The following is a 25,428-nucleotide window of genomic DNA, read 5'->3' on the forward strand; positions in this document are numbered from 1 at the left end:
ATAAATAGCACTGAGAAGCAGCTAGGGATGAGAAAGAAAACTGCAACAGACAGACAAAAGAAATTTAAAAAGTACTGGATTCTGAAGTAATTTAGGACAGAAATAAATAGCCGTTAAGAGTATGGTACACCAGCATACACGTGGTACCACAGAGCACAATGATGATTTTGTACTATCAAAAGGAATTTAAAATATGTTTCATATATTCACTGTAAGAAGACAGGGAGAAAAACTTCTGGGAATAAATAGTAGTGATGGTTACACAACATGGTGACTGTAATTAATGTCACCGAATTGCATATTTAAAATGGTTAAAATGGCAAGTTTTTTTGGTTATATGTATTTTACCACATTGAAAAAAATAAAGACAACCCCAAGAGTATAGCCCCCAGATACCCTTTTAGCTCAGTAATGAAGTCACTCCTGAGGTTCACCCTTCAGCCAAAGATTAGACAGCCCCGTAAAATAAAACGAAACTAAAGGGGCACAACAGCCCAGGGGCAAGGACTAGAAGGCAAGAGGGGACAGGAAAGCTGGTAATAGGGAAAGTCAAGAAGGGAGAGTGCTGACATGTGATGGCATTGTTAACCAATGTCATAAAACAATATGTGTACTATTTAATGAGAAGCAGTTTGTTCTGTAAACCTTCATCTAAAGTCCAATCAATCGATCAATCAATAAATAAATAAAGACAGGGAACTGTACATTTTAAAAATACCTCTATCGCCAATATTTAAAAATATATATAAAAATCTCATTCCCTTGACAGCTCCAGATGACTGAGGCTTTACTGTTAATCTAAAAATATTAATGTATGATACTATCAGTCCTTCTCAAGAAAATAATTTGATAAGAATCTTTTTAAAATGTGTTTTGAATTGAAAGGTATTATTGGAAAGCAGAAGAGGTTCTCTTCTGAAAAGTAAACTAACCACTGAAAGTCATTTTTAGATCTATGTAGGACGTAATTTACAATACAGCTCTTAATCGTTAACACAAACTTCAAATAAATGAACTGCTTGCTCTTAAACACTAAATACAATAGATTCCATAAAATGTGGGTCAGGAGTAAAAGAGGGTCAATATCTTTTAAGGTTTTCATTTATAATCTAGAAGCACTACAATTTCTGCTATCCTGTCTACAATTCTTACTTTTCCAGTGACTTAAACTGAAGCCACTAAATTTCAGGGAAGGCCAAAACAACTATGAATTGTAAACATACTAACTGCTTAACTAATTTATAACTTATGAAACCAACACGAAATTAAGATACAGATCACTTACTGTGACACTCTGAGGTTTTACCACTGGAGGCCCAGGTAGTTCTTCTGAGTCTGGATGGTTCCAATGTCTGGCATTATAAACAGCTTTTGTAGGGGACTAGAGAAATAAGGACAAGATCAACTGTTTCCATCTTACTTTGCATCCTTATAAAAGTGTTTCATTTAATAAACTAAGGGCCGTAGGGAACAACTTAAAAACATAAACACATGTCCTAGACAGAGCAGCACGAATGGTCTCTGGCATGTGCTCCCACCATGCTCCCAAGGCTATGGCAGACATGGAGTCACTGTGGTGGTTAGCCACAAAGTTGGCAAACAGTGCTCTGGGCAACTATTATCAACCAAGAGAAGATGGCACTTGAAAGTAAACCTACTTGCTAGGCTCAGTACTTAGTATATTTAAATTCATCGTGCTCTTTTGTTCTTCAAACTGACGATTCATGCCCCACAATCTTCCAACAGTGGTAACTGGGCAGTTTATTACAGGTATTATAAGTATTAAAAGCCCACATGCGTTTAACCAAAATCGTTGGGGTCAGATGTGTGCTATCATTCAGAAATATTTCAAATTTTATAAAGATAAGTATGGCATATACACTACATATTACAAGACACAATGGTGTCTCAAGCAGTACCAGGTAATACAGGATTTCTGATGCAAAATATGTAAGAACGTATAAAAATTCACACAAAGCGGGATAAAAATGTAAACTAGCTCAAATCAGTCCAGGTTGTTTGGCTGCAAATTAACTTACTATAAACTTAGGAAAAAACTTTGAGTTTTAAACACTTCAAATTTCAGAATTGAGAATGAAGAACTGTGAGTCCATATAATCAAATCCATATGATTAAACCTGTATAAAAGGAGCAAAACCTTTACTTTCAAAAGGAGATTACTTAAACAAAGAATGACAATACAGAAAAGTTTAACACTCATCTTCTACATCCTTTACAACCCACTGGTGTCAAGCTGATTCCGACTCATACTGACCCATAGGGTTTCCAAGGCTGTACATTTCTACTGAAACAGACCGCCACATCTTTCTCCCACGGAGCCACTGGCGGTTTCGAACCACTGACCTTTTGGTTAGCAGTCGATCGCTTTAACTATGTTGTGATCAAGTCAATGGTGTTTAAGTCAGATAAAACTAGTTTAATAAAAGATAAAGTTTAAATTGATTCACATATTAAATATGTTAGAAAATCTGCTGCTAAAAGGAATCTTACTGTGAAACTTACATAAAGCAAAACCCCTAATTTATGTTGAGTACACAAAGTCACTATTCTTTTATTTTTAAATTTTTTTTTTACTGTTGTAGTTTAAATGAAGTTTACATTTCAAGTTAGTCGCTCATACAAAAATTTACATATACATTGTTATGTGAGCCTAATTGCTCTCCCCATACTGTGACAGCACACTCCTTCTTTCCACCCGATTCCTAACCCTCTCTGCCTTCCCATCTCACCTCCGGACATAAAGCTGCCCCTTTGGTCTCTTGTATCTACTTGAGCTAAGAGGCACACTCCTCACGATTATCACTTTATGTCCCACAGTCCAGTCCAATCCCTGTCTGAAGAGTTGGCCTCAGAAACTGTTTTAGTTCTGGGCTGATAGAGAATCCAGGGGCCATGCTTTCCGGGGTTCCTCCAGTCTCAGTCAGACCATTAAATCTGGTCTTCTCACTAGAATTTGAGTTCTGCACACCACTTTTCTCCTGCTCCATCAGGGACTCTCTGTTGTGTTCCCTGTCAGGGCGGTCATTGGTGGTAGCTGGGCACCATCTAGTTCTTCTGGTCTCAGGCTGATGAAGTCTCTGGTTTATGTGGCCCATTCTGTCTCTTGGGCCAATACTTTCCTTGTGTCTTCGGTGTTCTTCGTTCTCCTTTACTCCAAGTGGTTGGGACCAATTGATGCATCTTAGATGGTGGCTTGCAAGCTTTTAAGACCCCAGATGCCACTCAACAAAGTAGGATGCAGAACATTTTCTTAATAAGCTTTGTTATGCCAATTGACCTAGATGTCCCCCAAAAGCATGGTCCCCAGACCCCCACCCCTGCTATTATGTCCCTCGAAGTGTTTCATTGTATTCAGGAAACTTCTTAGCTTTGGTTTAGTCCAGTTGCGTTGACTTCTCCTGTAGTGTGTGCTGTCCTTCCCTTCACCTAAGATAAAACTCGTCTACTATCTACTTAGTGAATAACCCTCACCCTCCCTCCCTACCCTCATAACCATCAAAGAAATGTTTTTTCTTCTGTGTTTAAACCTTTTATTGAGTTCTTATAATAGTGGTCTTGCATAATGCCCTCCACATTCCTCCATGTTATAAGATGTTTCACAGCTTCATTGTTGTTCTTTACCGTTGCGTAGTATTCCATTGTGTGGATATACCATAATTTGTTTATCCATTCGTCCACTGATGGACATCTAGGTTGTTTCCATCTTTTGGCTATTATGAACAGCGCTGCAATGAACATGAGTGTGCATGTATCTATCGTGTGACGGCTCTTATTTCTCTAGGATATATTCCAAGGAGTGGGACTGCTGGATCGTACAGTACTTCTAGTTCTAGCTTCTTAAGGAAGCGCCAAATCGACTTCCAAACTGGTTGTACCATTTACATTCCCATCATCAGTGTATAAGTTTTCCAGTCTCTCCACAACCTCTCCAACATTTATTATTTGGTGTTTTTTGGATTAATGCTAACCTTGTTGGGGTGAGATGGTATCTCATTGTAATTTTGATCTGCATTTCTCCAATGGCTAATGATCATGAGCATTTCTTCACGTGTCTGTTAGTCGCCTGAATATCTTCTTTAGTGAAGCGCCTGTTAATATCCTTTGCCCATTTTTTTAACTGGGTTGTCTTTTTGTTGTTGAGGTTTTGCAGTATCTTGTAGATTTTAGAGATTAGACGCTGATTGTATTTATCATAGCCAAGAAGTTTTTCCCAGTCTGTACGATGTCTTTTTACTCTTTTGGTGAAGTCTTTTGATGAGCGTAAGTGTTTGATTTTCAGGAGCTCCCAGTTATCTAGTCTCTCTTCTGGTGCTCGTGAATTGTTACTTATGGTTCATATTGTGTTTATGCCACATATTGGGGCTCCTAGTGTTGTGCCTATTTTTTCTTCCATCATCTTTATCGTTTTTTATTTTATATTTAAGTCTTTGATCCATTTTGAGTTAGGTTTTGTGCACAGTGTGAGGTATGGGTCTTGTTTCCGTTTTTTGCAGATGGATATCCAGTTACGCCAGCACTTTTGTTAAAGAGACTGTCTTCCCCAATTAACGGACTTTGGGCCTTTGTCAAATATCAGCTGCTCATAGGTGGATGAATTTATGTCTGGATTCTTAACTCTGTTTCACTGGTCTATGTATCTGTTGTTGTACCAATACCAAGCTGTTTTGACTACCATGGCAGTATAATAGGTTCTAAAATCAGATAGTGGGAGGCCTCCCACTTTGCTCTTCTTCTTCAGTAATGCTTTATTTATTCGGGGCCTCTTCCCTTTCCATATGAAGTTGGTGATTTGTTTCTCCAGCTCATTAAAAAATGCCAGTGGAATGTGGATCAGGATTGCATTGTATATGTAGATCGCTTTGGGTAGAAGTGACATTTTCACTATATTGAGTCTACCTATCCATGAGCAAGGTATGTTTTTCCACTTACGCAGGTCTCTCTCAGTTTCCTGCAGTAGTCTTCTAGTTTTCCCTGCATAGATCTTCTACGTCTCTGGTTAGGTTCGTTCCTAAGCATTTTATCTTCTTGAAACCCACTATTCTTATATACCAGGTTTGCGAAAGTGGTGATGCATTAGCAATCTAAAATAATTTATGCTAAACTCATGTAACTTATTCAGATCAAGCCTCTTGAGGCACAATCACTTGTTGAGTGAACTCAACATAAATTTTTAAATCTAGCTCTCTATTCCTTACTGTTCTTCTCGAACATCTGCTATAATCTGTATCCCTGCTATTATTAGATCCCTGAATTGAGCAACCTCTAGTACCCAAAACACAGCCATAACCCAGCAAGGTAATAGGCTTTTGACAAGAATAGTTGCTTCAAAGCTCAAGTACCTCTTTTCAAAAAGCATTCACTTCAAGTAATGAACGATCTTTTGGATAATTAAAGTTTATCTAGTTCCACAGGTAACAAAATAACAGGGCAGGTCAAGGTTCTAAATTTACATCTACTCCCTTCTAGCTGTAAGTGGCTAGATATGTAACAATTAAAAAAGCAGACTCAGGAGCCAGAAGATCTGTGTTAAAATCCAGGTAAATTTTAAGTTCTGCTCATGGGGTTGCCATGAGTTGGAACTGACTGGATGGCAACAGGTTTTTTTAATCACTTGTTATTCAACTTTTTTCTGTGCCTCAGTTTACTCATCTGTTAAAACTGGGTTAATAATAGTATTTACCGCAAAGGGTTGTTGGGAAGATTAAATGAATATTATGTAAAACACATAGAAGAGTGCCTAAAACAGTATGTGCTCCATAATTATTCATCATTCATACTACTAATGATAACTGTTATCTGATGATGTGCCACTCTGAGTCCAGCATCTTCATAAGAAAACTGGAATATATGGCATACCTACCTAACAGAGGGACTGTAATAAACAAGATAAGTGACACGAAAACACTTTTAACAAGGATTATTGTTATAAAAAGCCGACTGAGAAAATACCATCCTACTCATCTCAAAAGCCATTGCTGCATACCAGTATGCAGAGTAACTGTTACGTTAAAATGTCACATTCAAAACCCCTACATCTTTGGTCAAGTAATTTTTGACAAGGGTGTAAAGTCCATTCAATGGGGAAACAGTCTTTTCAATAAATGATGCTGGGACAACTGGATCTCCAACATGCAAAAGAATGAAGATGGACGTGTATTTCACATCATACATGAAAATTAACTCAAAATGGATCAAGCATGTAAAAATAAGAATTAAAACCATAGAAGTCTTAGAAGAAAACACAGGTGTAAAGCTTCAGGACCTCGTTTTTGACATGATACCAAAAGCATGAGCAACAAAAGACAAAATAGATAAAATGGACTTCAAAATTAAGAACCTGTGTACATTAACCTTGAACATGAAAATGAAAAAATATAGAATAAGAGAAAATATTTGGTAACCATAAATCTGATAAGGATTTAATATCCAGAACACATATATTAAAAAAAAAAAAAAAAAAAAACTACAATGAAAAGACAAACAACCCAATCAAAAAATGGGCAAAACACTTAAATAGACATTTCTCCAAAGAAGATAAACAAATGGCTAAAAAACACAGGAAAAGATGTTAAACCCGATCAGGTATTAGGGAAATGCAAATCAAAACCACAAAGAGATACAACTTCATACTCACGAGGATGGCTATTATTAGAAAAATGGAAAATAGTGCTGGAAAGGATGTGGATAAATAGGAATCCTCATCCATTGCTGGTGGGAATGTAAAATGGTGCAGCAACTGTGGAACAGTATTGCGGTGCCTCAAAAAATTAAAACATAGAATTACCATATGACCCAGCAACTCCACTCCTAGGTATACACTCCAAAAATTTGAAATTAGAGACTCAAAGACTTGTATAGCAATGTTCAACACAGCACTATTCACAATAGCCAAAAGCTGGAAACAACTGCAAATGCCCAACAACAGACAAACCGACAGACAAAACATGGTACATACGTATAACAGAATACTATTCAGCCATAAAGAGAAATGAAGTTCTAATATATGCAACAATATGGATGAATCTTGAAAACATTATGCTAAGTGGAGTAAGCCAGACTCAAAAGGACAAATACTACATGATTCCACTTGTATGAAATATCTAGAACAGAAAAAGCACAGAGACAAAAGTTTATCAGTGTTTACCAGGACATGGGGAGTGGGAGAATGGGAGTTACTGCTCAAGGGGTACTGGGCTTCTGTCTGGGGTGATAAAAATGTTATTTTTTGGAAATGGACAGTGGTGATGGTTGCACAGCACAGTGAATGTGATTAATGTTAATGAACTGTACACTTAAAGACTGGCTGAAAAAGCAAATTTCTTACGACATATGTTTTACCACAGGTAAAAAGAAATTTTTTAAGTTTACATTCAGTGCACTTTTTATTGACTCTATTGAAGAAGGCAATTTAGTAACATAATTATTTTTAAAAGTTTCTGATGATGTTTTACCATTTTAATGCTAGTAAGTATTCTGGAAAAAATAAAAAACATTCTTTTGACAATGAGACCAAAGAGAGGGAAAGAGAGAGAGAGAAATCACACAGGATTCCTAACAATAAGAGATACTAAAACTGCTCACACAGTGAAACAAAGTGAAATATTCCACTTAGAAGCAAAAACACTAAGAGCAGTAGTTACAGTTTTAAAATTTCATGTATTAATTACTAAATTCAACTATTCATTCATAGTGAATGTAGTCTAGAAAAGATTTTTTTTTAACTGGGACACAGACTGTAACCTTTACCTTTTAAGTATCAAACAGAAAGTGGATCCAATAGGATGTTTCTTTGACTACTGTTTCAAAGTCTGAAAAGGTCAATAAATGGAAGATACATCCTACTATCTAAATATTAAAACAAAAAATAACATCTGAATGTGGGCTCATATGCACATAAACACACATAGAGGACAGATGTGAGAAAGAAAGAGGGAGAGCAAGGGAGAGAGGGAGAGAGGCGAGAGGGAACAATGACTGTCTCTGAGGCCCTTTCCCATTCCAAAATGGTCTGTCAATTCCATATGCACTGGGGAGCCACTAGACAGGGAAGCAGGAAGAGGAGACAGAGACAATGACTGACTCTTAAAACTTCACATCATTACAAAATGATATCACAAGAGGTAACATGAAAACATCATGACATCCTCACCAGTAATTCAATCAGCATGCTGTATAACTAAATGATTTCTGAAAAAGCAGACTGCTGCATAAATGTGAGGGTATTTGTGTATAGTACTTTCATGGCAATTCAAAATGGGGAAAAAAAAAGAATAACCCTGAATCTGGATATGTTTTTTAATTTTTTTTTTTAGGATTTTTGTAAAAGATGGGTGGTGGTAGCAGAAAGTTATAAGGAAAAAAGTTTTAAAGGAATTAGGTTATCTTCTTTTAAGCATAATCATATAGTCTCAAATTATCCTAAACTATAAAAAAACAAATAAATTTAAAATTAATTTGTTAAATATTTAGAGTACTAAGTTATTTGAGGTAAAACTACAGGTATCCTCTGACAGTGTCTAACAACAAAGACAGCTGCTATGTTTATGACAAAATCATCATCTCTTACATGAAGAACACTGCTTAGTACTACTCAGTCATGCTTGTAAGTATAAGTTTTAAAATATAATTGGTACCTACAATTTTATAAAAATAGAATATCACCTTGAGACTGCAGAATCTGGCCATAAACTCTAAAACGTCCAGGTAACAAAGCATAACATTCAAATAGTTGGCACTTTGTAATAATTAATACAACTTAGTCTACCATTCAACAATTATAAAATAAAAGTTATTGGAATAAGCCATGCAGAAAATTATCAGCTAAAATAAGCTGCATTTTCTGCAATTAAAGATACCATAAATATACTGGGATTGGTTGTATCCGGAAGATTATGGAATTAGAAATAACAAAACAGAAGAGTAAGTATTTGGAGACGCATATGGTTAAAGAATATCCATCTTTCCCTTTATTTCGCTGAAAGAATCTTTAGCTGAACATGCGCTCGCCCAGATTTCCCAACACCTCTTGCTGCTGGTTTGTGCACTTGACTAAGCTACAGTCAATGATGTGTGAGCACAAGTGAGGTACACCTTCTGGGCCCTGCCCTTCCAGGCATGGTTCACTGCCGCCTCTTCCTGTTCCTTCTATATTCTTCAATATTCTAGAGATGATAGAAAAAAACAGAGGAAGCCTGGGTCCCTGACACTACAGCACCTCCCTAACAGTCCAGAGAAAAACAGTAAAGGACTAGTTGTTGTTAGTTGATATCGAGCCGATTCTGACTCATGGCAACTCCATGGGTGCAGAACAATACTGCTCCACGGGGTCTTCAAAAGCTGTAACCTTTTAGAAGCAGATCGCCAGGCCTGTCTTCCAATGCATCTCTGGATGGGTTCGAAACACCAATCGTTCGGCTAGTAGTTGAGCACTTAACTGTTTGTGCCACCTAAGGACTCCAGAGAAAAATAAACTATTAAAAACTAATCTGTACAAAAACAGAAAAACCAATCTTCAACTTTATATGGAATGGCAAGAAGCCCCGAACAGCTAAAGCAATGCTGAAAGAGAAGAACAAAGTAGGACTTCCACTTTCTGAATTTAAAACATACTATACAGGTGGCAGAGTGGTTAAGCGATTAGCAGCTAACCAAAAGGTTGGCAGTTCAAATCCACCAGCTGTTCCCTGGAAATCCTATCGGGCAGTTCTACTCTGTCCTGTAGGGTCACTATGAGTTGGAATCGACTCAATGGCAACGGGTATGGTTTGTTTTTTTGTCTTTTTTTTTTTTTTTTAAAAATACAGCTACTGTAATCAAAACAGCCTGGTACTGGTATAACAACAGACGCACAGACAAGAGGAACAGGATTGAGAGTCCAGAAATAAACCCCATACATTTACAGTCAACTGATTTTTGACAGGAGTGTTAAGTCCATGCAATGGGGAAAGAAGAATCTTGTCAATAAATGGTGCTGGGAATATTGGATTTCCACACGAAGAAAAATGAAACAGGATCCATGTCTCACATCATACACAAAAACAAATTTGAAACGGATTAAAGACCTAAATGTGCAAACTAAAACAATAAAATTCTTAGAAGAAAAAGCAGGGGCAATGATGTCACGCTTAACTTTTAACAATGGATTATCTAACACAATAAGAAACAACAAAAGACAAAATAAGTGAGATCTCATAAACATTAAAAAATTTTTTTCATCAAAATAAATTAGCAAAAAAGTGAAAAAAGCTACCAACTGGGAGAATATCTTCAGAAACCATATATCCAACAAAAATCTAGTAACCAAAACATATACAAAACTTCAACGACTTAAGAACAAAAAGATAAATAATCTAATCAAAAAATGGGCAAAGGACAGAATAGACATTTCACCAAAGAGGACATTCAAATGGCCACCAGACACATAAAAAGATGCTCCGTGTCGTTAGCCATAAGACAGATGCAGATCAAAACCACAATGAGATAATATTTCACTCCCACTAGGATGGCTAAAACTAAAAAAACAAACTGAAAATAATACAGGTTGGCAAGGATGTGGTGGAAATTGGAACCCTTATCCATTGCTGGTGGGAATAAAAAATGGTACAGCCATTGTGGAAAACAATGTGATGGTGCTCAAAACACTAAAAATACAACTACCATATGACCCAGCAATTCCACTCTTAGGTATATACCCAAAAGACTTGGAAGCAGAGACTCAAGAGACTTGTACACCAATGTTCACTGCGGCACTATTCACAATAACCAATAGGTGGAAACAACCTAAATGTCTATCAACAGATGAATGGATAAACAAAATGTGGTACAGATACACAATGGACTACTACTCAGCCAGCAGGAGAAATGCAGTCTTGATCACATGCTACAGTATGGATGGAGCTCAAAGACATTATGCTGAGTGAAATAAGCCAATCACAAAAGGACAAATATTGTATGACCTCACTTACATAAAAAGACAAGAAACGGCAAATGTGGAGAGAACAAAGTTTATTAGTGATTACCAGGACGAGAGGGAGGGGGAAAGGGGTGATAGAAAAATTGCATTGATTAAGGATAGGGTGGCACAGTCAATTATTGTAATTGCTGTCAATAAGTTTTAACACCTGTAAAAAGTTGAAATGGAAAAAGTTGTGTGATAGACATAGCTACAACAATGACAAAAGAAAGAGTAGCTGCTGAGGCTGCTTATGTACAACCAAACACCTCATGGGATTTGGTTTCATGGTTTGGAGGTTTAGGGTCATGGTTTCACGGGACATCCCACTTAACTGGCCTAATAACATACTTAGTTATTTGTGTTCTACCTCCCAGTTCACTGCATAGGGCCTGGGGTCTTAAACACTTGCAGGCAGCCATCCAAGGTACAGTATTTGGTCTCTGTTAGCCTAGAGCAACAGAGGAAGGAGAGTCAGGAATAGGAGGATATGCAATGTGTGGCTAACTGCCTCCATGAACAACTGCCTCCTTTGCCCTGAGACCAGAAGAACGGGATGGTGTTCGGCTACCATTACTGATCATTTTGATCAAAGATTCTATAGAGGAATCCTGATCAAAAAGGGGAAAATGTAGAACAGAATATAAAATTCTCATGGACTCCAGACTTTCCGGAGCCATGAAGGTTGTATGAACTCCTGAAACTACTGACATGAGATCATCTTTAAACCTTAAACTAAAAACATTCCCTGAAGTCTTCTTAAAACCAAACAACAGTTTAGCTTAACTAGTAAAAAAGCTCCGCCTTGAGTATTATGCTCTCTTTTAAGAACTATCTATATGGGATCAAACTGACAATAGCAACTTGAAAGATCAGCTAGTAACCTTACACTAAATCCATTGCCCTCGAGTCAATTCCAACTCATAGCAACCCTACAGGACATAGCAGAACTGCCCCATGGGGTTTCCAAGGAGCAGCTGGTGGATTAGAACTGCCGGCCTTTTGGTTAGCAGCTGTAGCTCTTAACCACTGCACCACTAGGGCTCTACCTATATGAGATCAAATCAACAACAGCAACTTGAAAGATTCGACAGGAACCTTACGGGGCAATGAATTTATGTTAATGGGGGAGGAATAACTCAGAAGAGGGAGGGTGAGAATGGCTGCACAACTCGAGAATGTAGTCAGTATCACTAAGTAGTAAATGCAGAAACTGTTGAATTGGTGTATGTTTTGCTGTGTATACTCTCAACAACAACAAAACTAAAAAAGACAAAACAAAAAAACTGAATGGCCCTCCCCCACTCCTTACAGCTCAAGCCAAGTATGAGGGCTGTAGTCTTCATCCCCAAATTCACTTTTTAACTGATATTTTTACTTCTGCCTGTCTGCTTGCTCTCTGTTGTTATTGTCAGGTGCCTTTGAGTCCTTTGCACAACAGAACAAAACACTGCCCGGTCCTGTGCCATCCTCACAATTACTGCTATGCTTGAGCCCACTGTTGCAGCCACTGTGTCAAACCCATCTCATTGAGGATCCTCCTCTTTTTCGCTGACCCTCCACTTTACCAAGCATGATGTCCTTCTCCAGGGACTGATCTCTCCTGATGTGATGGTTAAGACTGTATGTCATCTTGGGTAGGCCATGATTCTCAGTGTTTTGGCAGTTGTATAATGTGATCATTTCTTTTCTGTTGAAATTTGATATGCGAGCACTCCCATGATGGAATCTGCTGAGTGGTACTGGTGGGGGGCCGGGCCTGTGGCAGCTAACTGCCCCCTCAGCCTTCATCTCTCTGCCCTCTGCTGGCTTCCCGCTCGCCTTGCCAAAGTTTTTTGGCTTGTTCCAAACCCAGCAGCTGCCTTTTGTCGTCTCACCTCCGGTTCTTGGGACTTGTGCTATTGGCTTAGCTGTCAATCTTGGAATTCATCCATCTTCACAGCCTGCAAGCAACAGTCCTGTTCCCCGACCTGCTGATCTTGGGTTCACCAGCCCCTGCAGCTACGTGAATCAGGAGAAACTTTGCAGTCCTGTCTGCTGACCTTGGAATTCGTCAACCTTCACAGCCTGTGAGTGGGAGCCCTGCTCTCCAACCTGCCAACCTTGGGTTCGCCAGCTTCTGCAGCTGCGTGAGTTGGGACATGCCTCTACCCTGATCCAGACTTGGGACATTCTAGCCTCTACAATGGCGTGAGCTGTTTCATTGATATAAATCTCTCTATATATATATATTCATACACTTTACTGATTTTGATTCTCTACAGGACCCAGCCTAAGATACCTGATAACATGTCCAAAGTATGTGAGACATAGTCTCACCATCCTTGCTTTTAAGGACCATTCTGGCTGTACTTCTTCCAAGACAGATTTGTTCGTTCTTTTGGCAGTCCATTGTATATTCAATATTCTTCGCCTGCACCACAATTCAAAGACATCAATTCTTCTTCAGTCTTCCTTATTCATTGTCCAGCTTTCCCATGCATATGAGGCAAATGAAAACACCATGGCTTGGGTCAGGTGCACCTTAGTCCTCAGGGTGACATCTTCCCTTTCCAACACTTTAAAAGAGGTCTTTTGCAGCAGATTTGCCCAATGCAATGTGTGTTTTGATTTCCTGACTGCTGCTTCCATAGGTGTTGATTGTGGATCCAAGTAAAACGAAACCCTTGACAACCTAAATCTTTTCTCTGACATGCTGCCGCTTATTGGTCCAGTTGTGAGAATTTGTTTTCTTTATGCTCAGGTGCAATCTATACTGAAGGCTGTGGTCTTTGATCTTCAGTAGTAAGTTCTTCAAGTCCTCTTCACTTTCAGCAAGCAAGGTTGTATCATCTGCAAAATGCAGGTTAATGAGTCTCCCTCTAATCCTGATGCCCCGTTTGTCTTCATACAGTCCAGCTTCTCAAATTATTTGTTCAGCATACAGATTGAATAGGTATGGTGAAAAGATACAACCCTGATGCACACCTTTCCTGACTTTAAACCATGCAGTATCCCCTTTTTCTGTTTGAACGACTGCCTTTTGATCCTTGTACAGATTCCCCAGGAGCACAATTAAGTGTTCTGGAATTCCCATTCTCCACAATGTTATCCATAATTTGTTATGATCCACACAATCGAATGCCTTTGCATGTCAATAAAATGCAGGTAAACATCTTTCTGGTATTCTCTGCTTTCAGCCAGGATCCATCTGACATAAGCAATGATATCCCTGGTTCCAAGTCCTCTTGTAAATACAGCTGAATGTCTGGCAGTTTCCTGTCAATACACTGCTGCAGCCATTTTTGAATGATCTTCAGCAAAATTTTGCCTGCATGTGATATTAATGATATTGTTCGATAATTTCTGTGTTCAGCTGGATCACCTTTCTTTGGAATAGGCGTAAATACGGATCTCTTCCAGTCAGTGGGCCTGGCAGATGCCTTCCAAATTTCTTGGCATAGACAAGTGAGCACTTCCAGCGCTGCATCCATTCGCTGAAACATCTCAATTGATATTCTGTCAATTCCCGGAGCCTTGTTTTTCACCAATGTCTTCAGCGCCGCTTGGACTTCTTCCTTCAGTACTACCGGTTCCTAATCATATGTTACCTCCTGAAATGGCTGAACGTCGACCAATTCTATTTGGTATAGTAACTCTGTGTACTCCTTCCATCTTCTTTTGATGAAACTGAAGAAAATGAGAACAAGTCCACGAGAGCCAAACTATGACCCTGAATATATTCCTCCTGAATTCAGAGACCATCTCAAGAACAGATCACCAGGTCTTTCTCCCATGGAGCTACTAGGTGGATTTAAGCTGCCAAACTCTTGGTTAGCAGCCAAGTGCTTAACTGTATTATAGGTTTAAGTAAATGTACTGATGTTGCTGGGAGCCAGGGTTCTTAATGTGGAAAAGACAGAAGAAGCAAGAAAGAACCCTGTGGGGATGGGCTGGAACTGGGAGATGTCAGTGTAAACTCATGATTTCTAAAGTAGATACGTGCATATGCATGAATTTATACGCATAAGTGCATGTGTATGTGTATGTATGTGAATAGATTAGACATGCATCCTCCTATCTCTGTACACAAAAAGGGTCAAGAAGCAATGAGCACACCTAGGGCCCAGATCTTGGTCTTTAATATCATTCCCACTAAAGAGAACCAGGACTCAAATGGGCTGGGACTGAGTAGGTACAAGACGTACCTGGAAAACATTGTGTTATGTCACAGAGTAAGGAAATTGCTCATATGATGATGGGACATATCACAAGGACACAAAATAGCCAGCTTGAAGAGGCTCCCACTAGCTAAACCAGAGACAAATTCAGCATAAAAATAATCAAGTGCAGTAACGAATTATAAACCACTGTGGGAGGGGGGCAGACAGGATTTCATGGTTCATACAGATGAAAGATAAACAGGGAGAAGGGAGGCTTGTGCTTAGAGTACAATGTTGAGGGCCAACTGGTGAATGTGGAGTGCGTGTGAATGGAAAACTACTGTTTTGCAAAGAAAACAGTAAACAGTGAATCAGACAAGAATCATTATTATATATACTATATCTAAAGGGATACGCTGATGAAGAACAGGGTATCTCAATAGTCTTAAAAGTACCTCCTTAAAAGCTGCTTTTTTGGTTGCCAGGGAAAATAAAATAGTGATTACACAGTGCAAAAATGTCGTGGGGTTGTTAACATAAATGTCGTAAAACAATACGCGTACTACTGTTTAGTGAGAAACTGTTCTGTAAACCTTCAGCTAAAGTACAATTCAAAAAAAAAGTTGAAAAGAAAAATGGACACCACTTGACCGGGTGATGAGGGTGATCATAATTAACATCTCCCAGATGTGGTATCCTGAAAAGGACATATTATCACCTATGCAGTATTCTGGCCTAGAATGCATCCTCTGAATCCAGTAACAGGAAAACGTTCACTAAAACAAAATGAGGTTGTTTCTTTTTTTAAAAAAGAGTATTAGGTGACTGCCAATGTCATAAGAGACAAAAAAACGGTGTGGAAATGTTCCAAGTTAGAGGAGACTAAAAGAGATACGACAACTAAACGTAATACCTTGCCCCAGAACGAGTCCTATACTGGTGGAGAGAAAACGCTATTAAAAAATATTACTGTGTAAACTGAGAAAATTGGAACAGAACAACAGCTTAGGTAAAAAATACTGCATCAATGTAAAATTTACTGAAGTTGACAACTGTAATGTAAATGTGCAACTCATTAGGAAATATACCACTTGATATTTTAATATAGTTGTATTAAGTAACTGTATCAAATGCAGACAAGAATAAAAGAAATCAAAGAATAATTTTAAAAAAATGAATATAACCTTAATACAGGCAATCCTTCAAAATAGGAAGGGACAAGGATGTCCTTCACTTACATTGTGAAATTAAATATTGTTAATTAAATAATCTATTAATTCTCATGGAAACCCTGGTGGCACAGTGGTTAAGAGTTCGGCTGCTAACCAAAAGGCTGGCAGTTCGAATCCATCAGGTGCTCCTTGGAAACCCTACGGGGCAGTTCCACTCTGTCCTGTAGGGTCACTATGAGTCAGAATCCACTTTATGGCAACGGGTATTAATTTTCAGCATTTAATAGCAATATCTCTTTGGTGAGGCACAGAAAAAGGTTAAGCCATACTTGGCCCAAGTTAGTGAAATTTTTCCATTTTTAACGGTCCTTCCTAAAAAGTAAAGGGGCTACTGACAACTTTTTCTGCCTTTGCTTCTAAGAAGCCCAGAGTTCTACAGGGTAGCATATAAATAACTAAACAATAAAAATATAGGTAATATTGTATATCGACAATATTATGGAATTCTAGATCAAATCAAGTCAAAAGTAAGGCAAGAAAGAAGAGAGAACTGAAAGAAAAGGCAAAATGGATGTATCTTTAGTTCTGTAAGTAATCATATTCTTAAATCCTCATGAAGACAATTTATTTTCTAGAGTGCAAGGGCACGAACACGTGATTATCGTAACAAGACATATATGAATTACTTAGGGCTTCCATTCTGGCCAAGATGGAAAACAAAAACCAGATTTATCTTTCCACCTGAAACTAAAAACCAGACAAAGTCTATGAAATGGTTTTCAGACACTGGGAATCAGGCAGCATAGGACAGTGCTCCTAAGAAAAGGAAACAAGTAAGCCCTACAATTGCCAGAGTTTTCAGGCAGTGGCACAAGGAGGGAGACTCCAGGTGGAGTCCAGAAGCAGTCTTAGCTGAGGAGACAGAACTGGGAGTCCAGAGAGGCCAAAGCAGCTAGACTTCATAGGGCAGACTACCAAGAGAAGACTGCACAAAGAACTCTGAAGATCTACAGAGGTCCCCTCAAGTATGCAGCTGGGAACTGATCAGCAAATGTCTGAGGAAACTACCAGAGGCCAGGGAAAGGACCTTCTGAAAGGAGCACAGAAAACTATACTCGGCGCTCACACAACAATCCATTACCTTCAAGTTAATTCTGACTCATAGTAACCCTACAGATAGAGCAGTACTGCCCTATAGGGTTTCTAAGGCTGTAAATCTTTACAGAAGCAGACTGCCATGTCTTTCTCCTGAAAAACTCACACAGAACACACTGAAAAAAGTTCATATTCCCAATAGCTAGAGTGCAAAACTTCGTAATTTAAGGGGAATCAGGTAAAATATTCAGAAATGAGCTCTAGGCTGCTCTCCCACATAAAATGAAAAGCCCTGCAAGGATCAAACTTTATTTCCAAATAAATTAATTACATTTCAGAATAATCCAAGAGTTACAGAAAAATACCCAGCACCCAACAAAATAAAATTCAAAACATTTGGCAGCCAATAAAAAAAATCACCAGGCAGGAAATATGACTCATAATGAAGAGAAAAATTAATCAATAGAAACAGACCCAGAAACAACACAATGATAGAATCAGTAGACAAGAACATTTAAAGTTATAACTATACTCCACTCGTTCAAGAAGGCAGAGAAAAGACTGAGTATGCTATGGAGATATGAAAGATACAAGTATAATAGAACCAAACTGAACTTCTCAATAAAAATTATACCGAATGGAATAACAAGCAGTTTAGACGCTGTAGAACTTGAAAATATCGCAATAAAACTATCTAAAATGACACACAGGGAAAAAAAAAAAAAAAGACTGAAAAAATGGACAGAACATGAGTGTTCTCTGGGGCAACAACTTCATGTGGCCCAATAAATATATGATAAAGTAAAAATTAACTAGAACTGTAAAACTCTGCCCTGGGATAACAGATAAAGCCACCTGCGAAGTTAACAGGAAACATACTGCTCCCAAGGACATGCTCTCGCTGTATCACAAGAACGTCTTTTTTTTTTTTTTTTGAGCAGCTACTGCTTTCTTGCTCACCTAGAAACTCTGTTGTCTAAAATCATAAACTATCAGAAATCCTGCTATTTAAAATTGTATCACTAAGAAAGAAACATCCCACTCTAGTTTGGAGGATCTAAGTCACTTTGATAAAGATACAGCCTTAATTTACAAACCAAGTGCAGAGCTTCAAATAAGGAATTCCGGACACAGTTTTTTGATTAAAAATTTTTATCTTAACTTCCTTTAGGTCCACCTCACAACCCAGAACTGATGTGACCCTTTACACACAGCCCTGCTTTGCTCTGAGCCTATTAAATGTTTCATTTAAATTTCATCAAAAATCCCTGGTTCCTCCAAAATTCTGTAAGAACTTTTCTTTGGTGAGATGCCCCATGCAGAATTCTTTATTGCAGTAAGTCAATAAACCTGACTTTGCTGAACTGATTGAAGTAGGATAGGTGTAACTGGAGTCCCCAGGGGAGGAGAGGGAGAAAGAAAAAATAAATATTGGCTGAAAAATTTCTAAATTTGATAGGTTACCAACTTTCAAATATTAAAATACATAGATGTATTACTAAACAAAAATATTTTGGTGAAAGATACTCCAAGTTTGCATAAATTAACATTTATAAACTTTCTCAAGCACTGGAAATTTAAAGGTAAAAAAAAAATTATGGTCACCATCCTGAAGAAACTCCCAATATTATAAATCTTATTATTAATTTGTTGTCATCATTAGCATGAAGTCATCGGAGTTCCAAGAAAACAAAGTCTAGCAAAGAGATAACACACACAAACACACTTTGGTTAAGTCAAGTTTCTGTCAAAGTTAGGCTCTTGATTAGCTTATGGTCACATTTTTCTTGTTCTAAACCACAGTATTCTGGGAAGTAAGTTACAGTGAAATGTTTTAAACTTTCAATTTTTAAAAAACTTTTTGTGTTTTAGGTTAAAGTTTACAGCTCAAGTTAATTTCTCATTCAAAAATTGATACACACTGTGACATTGGTTGCAATCTCCACAATGCAACAGCACACTTCCCTTTTCCACCCCGGGTTTCCTGTGTCCATTCATCTAGTTCCTGTCCCCTCCCACCTTCTCATCTTTCTTTTGGACAGGAGCTGCCCATTTGGTCTCATATATTTGACTGAATTTAGAAGCATGTCCCTCACATGTGTTACTATTTTATAGGCCTGTCTAATCTTCATCTGAAAAGTCGGCTTCTAGAATGGTTTCAGTTCTGAGTTAGTAGAATGTCCAGGAGCCATAGTCTTGGGGGGTTCCTCCATTCTGTCAGATCGGTAAGTCTGGTCTTTTGTGTGTGTGTGAGAATTAGAATTCTGTTCTACATTTTTATCCCATTCTGTCTGGGACTCTCTGTCGTGGTCCCTGTTTTGTCAAAACGGTCTGTGGTAGAGGCCAGGCACCATCTAGTTCTTCTGATCTCAGGCTAGTGGAGTCTCTGGTTCATGTGGTCCTTGTAGTCCCATGGGCTAATATTTTCCTTGTGTCTTTGGTTTTCTTCTTTGTCCTCTGCTCGGGACAAGATGGGACCAATGGGTGTATCTTAGATGGCTGCTCGCAAGCTTTTTTAAAAAAATTTTTAAATTGTGCTTTAGGTGAAAGTTTACAGAGCAAATTAGTTTCTCATTAAGCACAGCTAATACACAAATTGTTTTGTGACACTGGTTGCCAACCCTGTGATGTGTTAACACTCTCCCCTGCTCCATCCCAGGTTCTGTTTCCATTTGTCCAGTTTTCCTGTCCCTTCCCTGGTGGTGTAGTGGTTAAAAGCTACGTCGAGCGACAGCTGTTAACCAAAAAGTTCAGCGGTTCAAATCCACCAGCTGCACCTTGGAAAACCCATGGAGCAGTTCTCCTCTGTCCTATAGGGTCACTGTAAGTCAGAATTGACTCGATGGCAATGGGTTGGTTTTTTTTTTTTTAAAAAAGACCTGTTAAATCTTTAGCTGAAGGATGAACCTCTGGAGTGACTTCAATACTGAGTTCAAAGGGTGTCCGGAGGCCATACTCTTGGGATTTCTCCAGTCTGTGTCAGACCAGCAAGACTGGTTTTTGTGTGTGTGTGTGTGTGTGTGTGCGTGCATGAACAAAAAGTCTTTAATTTTTATGAGGTCCCATTTATTTTCTTACTTGCTGCTCGTACTTTTGTTATTAGATAATCCATTGTTGAAAGCTAGGCTCAACAGCGCTGCCCTTGTATTTTCATCTAAGAATGTTATGGTTTTAGTTTGCACGTTTAAGGCCTTAATCCACTTTTTGTTTTTGTGTACAGTGTGAGGCATGGATCCTGTTTCATTTTTCTTCATGTGGAATTCCAATTTTCTCAACACCATTTATTGAAGAGATTCTACTTTCTCCATTAAATGGACTCAGCAGCCTTGTCAAAAATCAGCTGACTATAGATGCACGGGGTTTATTTCTGGACTCTCAATTCTATTCCTCTTGTCTATGTGTCTACTGTATACCAGTCCCAGGCTATTTTGATTAATGTAGCTGTGTACTATGTTTTTGAGGAGCCCTCGTGGCACAGTGGTAAAAGGACTCAACTGCTAATGAGAAGGTCAGCGGTTGGAACTCACCAGCCGCTCCATGGAAGAAAGATGTGGCAATCCGCTTCTATAAAGATTTACAGCCTTGGAAACCCCATGGGGCAGTTCTACTCTGTCCAACAGGTCGCTATAAGTCAGAATCGACTTGATGGCAGTGGGTTTTTTTTGGCAGTTTATACTATGTTTTAAAATTACAATGAGATTCCATTTCACTCCCACTAGGATGGCTAAGATAAAAAAAAAAAAACTGAAAACAAATGCTGGTGAGGATGTGAGGAAACTGGAACCCTTATCCATTGCCGGTGCGAATGCAAAATGGTACAGCCATTCTGGAAAACACTATGGTGGTGCCTCAAAAAACTAAAAACAGAACTACCATATGACCCAGCAACTCTACTCCTAGGTATACACCCAAAAGACTGGAAAGCAAGAGACTCAAGAGACTTGTATGCCAATGTTCATTTGCAGCATTATTCACAATAGCCAAAAGGTGGACAACAACCTAAATGCTCATCAACAGATGAATGCATAAACAAAATGTGGCACATACATACAACAGACTACTATTCAGCCAGTAGAAGAAATAAGTCTTGATAAATGCTATAATATAGATGGAGCTTGAAGGCATTATGCTGAGTGAAATAAGTCAATCACAAAAAAACACATATTGTATGATCTCACTTATATAAAAAGAAAAGGCAAACATTATAGAGACCAAAGTTTATTAGTGGTTACCAGCGGCAGGAGGGAAGGGGAAGTGGGAAACAATTATGGGGTACTGAGATTCAGTTTGTGGGGATGGAAAAATGGCCTTGATTAAGGGTAGGGTTACACAGCAGATATTGTAATTGCTGTCAAAAAGTTGTACACCTGTAAAAAGTTAAACTGGCAAAAGCCGTATGACAGATTTACAACAATGGCCAAAAAAAAAAAAAAAATAGTGGCTAAGGCTACTTATGTACAACTAAACACCCCAGGGAATTAAGTTACTTTGTTTGGAGGTTTAGGGTCATGGTTTCATGGGACATCCCAGTTAACTGACCTAATAACATGTTCAGCACTTCTGTTCTACCTCCTAGTTCGTTGCATAGTGCCTGGGTTCTCAAAAGCTTGCGAGCGGCCATCTAAGATAGACTATTGGCCTCTACTCATCTGAAGCAAAAGAGAAAGACAGAAACCCAAAGACTCAGGGCAGAAACTAGCCTACAGGACAAATACTGTACACAAACCACAGCCTCATCCACCCTGAGACCAGAAGAACTAGATGGTACCTGACTACTACTACCAACTCTTCTAATCCGGGCTACAACAGATGGACCCTGATAGAATGGGTGAAAAATGTAGAACAGCACTTTAAATTCTAAAAAAAAAAAAAGCAGACCTACTGGACTGGTTGAGACTGGAGGATTCCCCAGATTACTGCCCTAACCCGAGGTCACCTTGTAGCTATTAACAAATTGGCTCAAAAAATAATGAATATCACCCACAAGTACTGTGCTCCTTTTAAAAATCACATATATGAGGCCAAACAGTCAATTACTTTAAGACAAAAATGAGAATGAAAGGCGACAGGGGAACTAGATTAATGGAAATGGAACAACCAGAAGGGAAATGAGTATGTTCATGCATTGTGAAGAATGTAACCAATGTCACTGAACAACTTGTGAAAAAATCGTTGAATGGGAACCTAAACTGCTATGCAAATATTCACTGAAATCGCGATAAAATATAATCTAAAAAAATTATAAAGAGAAAAAATGTACCTTTGTTTTGCAGAGAGCTGGTGACCACAACCTTAACTAAATGATTGAACAATGTTAAGTGTGGAATAACAAGATGTTACACAGCTCCTGCTGTGAAGCAACATGAAGTACGCAATATCATCTCTGAAGTAATCTTGCCAAAAGCTGTTTAACCTGAATCTAATCAAGTTCTAAGGAGCTTGCGTGGCACAGCAGTTTGCACACAACTGCTAACCTAAAGGTTGAAGGTTCTAACCCACCCAGCAGCTCCATGTAACAAAGGCCTGACCAACTGCTTCCATAAAGATTACAGGCAAGCAAACCCTGTGGAGCAGTTCTACTACTCTGGGTCACCATGAGTCAAAATCAATCTGGAGGCAAAACAACAACAATCAACAACCAAGCTTCTAATCCTAACTTCCAGTGACCTGTGACACCATACTACTTTAACACAGTGGAGCAGCAAGTTAAATGAAGCCAAGAGGAAACAACCAGAAAAATTCTGAAGGTGGAACATTCTACAAGACCAATATCCTAGACTCTTAAAAAAAAAAATCAGCGCCATAGGAAATTTCAAAAAAGATGAGGACTGTTTAGCACTAAAAAGATATAACAACTAAATAATAATAATAATATAACCACGTAAGATAAAAATTTCAAGAAACTTTTAAACATATTACTTGTACCACCCAAGCTCCTAAGCTTGATTAGATTCAGGTTCAACATCTACGGTTTGGGAAAAAACAGTTCTACAAAAACATTCTGGGGAGAACTGGGAAAACTGAATATGGACTGGACATTAGATTGTATCAAAGAATTACTATTAATTATGTATTATAATCATGTAACTACACAGGTATGAGATTATCCTTTTTCTTATGAAATGCATGCAATCTACAAAACAAGACAGCAAATACAGATGTATGTATATACATACAGAGAGAGAGACCCCAAACGTGTGCAATTATTGGCAGAATGTTAACTGTCAATCTAGGTGGAGGGATATGAGTATTCATTGTACTGCTCTTTCACATTTTCTGTATATTTGAATCATAGTAAAAAAGATGGGAAGGGAAAGAATAAATTAGAATGCTATGAATCAGCAGTTCTCCGAAGTGTGGCCAGTGGATATCTCAGGATCCAAAAAACTCTTTCAGGGCGTCTACAAAGCTGAAATCTTTTTCATAATAAGATGTTATTTGCCTTTTTTCACTATGCTGACATTCATACAGATGATGCAAAAGCAATGGTGGATGAAACTTAATGCATGAATCAAAGTAGGGGCTCCAAACTGTACAAGCAGTCATATTCTTCACAGCCGCACACTTGCAGTTAAAAATAAATAGAAAAAAACACTAGCTTTGTTTGAATTGTGAGCTGAACCAGCCACTTTTTTCTGGAACACATACCATTCCTACTTGAGAGACTGACAAATTATACTTAGATTTGCACGCTTCGTAGGCATTTTCTTGAAAACGAAATGAACAAAGTGAGCCTGTTCCCCTTGAAATATCTGTTGCCAATGGAAAAATGTGAGCTTGCAAGCAAAAACTGAAATTCTGGAGAACTTGTATTTATCACCGATATTTAAAGGCTTCTGTGATGAGTTTGTTGGTAATATTAATATGATTTTGTTGATACTCTATAATGAAATGTGTCACCATTTGAAAGATTTGCGTAATTCATGAACCATTATTTTCTAAACAACCAAATGTATGATGTTACAAAGCATGCATGGTAAAAAGATTCATTCGTATGTGTAAAAGAGACCAACAGATTTTAATGCAACAGTAATGCAACAGGTTCACTGGTATGGTTTTAGATTCCAATTTGCAATTAATCTTTAAGAAGTTTTGGTGCAGTATCAGAGAAGAATATCCACAATTAAATTACCTGAAAAGACTAATTTAAAACACAGCTATAGTATATATCTGTATGAGACTGAATTTTCTTCATATATTTCAGCCAAAAAAAAATAATGAAACACTGAATGCAGAAGTTATGAGAATCTAGCTTTTATCAAGCCAGGCACTAAAGAGACTTGCAAAATATATAAAACAATGCTATTCTTCTAATTTTTTTGTCTTATAGGTTTTCATGTTTTATTAATAATGATGGATTTGTTAAGAATTACTGATAAATTATCTTTAAAATGTGTTTTACTTTGTAATGTGATAAACAGAAATAATCTATTTAAACAAAAGCACTTTGAGCGCCTCAACAATTTTTTTTAAGAGTGTAAAGTGATTCTGAGACCAAAAAATTTGAGAACAGCTGCTCTGGAAATCAACACATGCCATACAGTTTTATATAAACCAGAAACCTCAGCTAAGCACCAATGACTAAAGTCATTACACCACATTACCTTGCCCCAGAACAAGGACAAGGTAGCTCTGTCAGCATTAAGCAAGACTTGGGGTGGAAGAGAGAGGCATCTGGGCGTGCAAAAGTCTAGCACAATTACTTTGAAAAGATTCCCAGTAGACTCTTTACAGAGGTAAAAGAAGAATAAAAAAAATTAAGGCCACAAAACTGGACAAATTCATTCTTTAGTTGCTTAAAAGTAATTCAATCTACAAGAATAAAACATGTCGCCAACCTTTAACTCCAATTTTCAATAACAAAACTAACATTATAATAAGCAATTTAAGTAGAGGTATTAATTTTTTACAAAAAGGTAAACTCAAGCAAATTAATCTCAATACCTATGCTGGAACATATTAAAATGACTTCAGTACATCCTTTGAAAGACATTTAATTGCCATGATATTTGTTAGTAACCTTCAAATAAAGAATTAGTTAGGAGTT

At 38.0% G+C, this 25,428-nt stretch overlaps 1 protein-coding gene across 7 annotated transcripts in view; it reads right to left on the bottom strand.

The window, feature by feature from the left end:
- The window catches only part of WAPL (WAPL cohesin release factor), a 94,857-nt gene that overhangs the window by 34,819 nt on the left and 34,610 nt on the right, over positions 1–25,428 (bottom strand). For all 7 annotated transcript variants that reach the window (XR_002825590.1, XM_023740414.1, XM_023740415.1 and 4 more), the window contains exon 5: positions 1,286–1,381. Coding sequence is in view for 6 of the 7 variants with exons in the window: in XM_023740414.1 (XP_023596182.1) it covers positions 1,286–1,381 (96 nt within the window). In the remaining variant the exon portion in view is untranslated. The remainder of the gene's footprint in view (positions 1–1,285; positions 1,382–25,428) is intronic.

The sequence above is a fragment of the Trichechus manatus genome, unplaced genomic scaffold (genome assembly GCF_000243295.1).
Source record: "Trichechus manatus latirostris isolate Lorelei unplaced genomic scaffold, TriManLat1.0 scaffold00155, whole genome shotgun sequence".
In the NCBI taxonomy this organism is placed as follows: domain Eukaryota; kingdom Metazoa; phylum Chordata; class Mammalia; order Sirenia; family Trichechidae; genus Trichechus; species Trichechus manatus.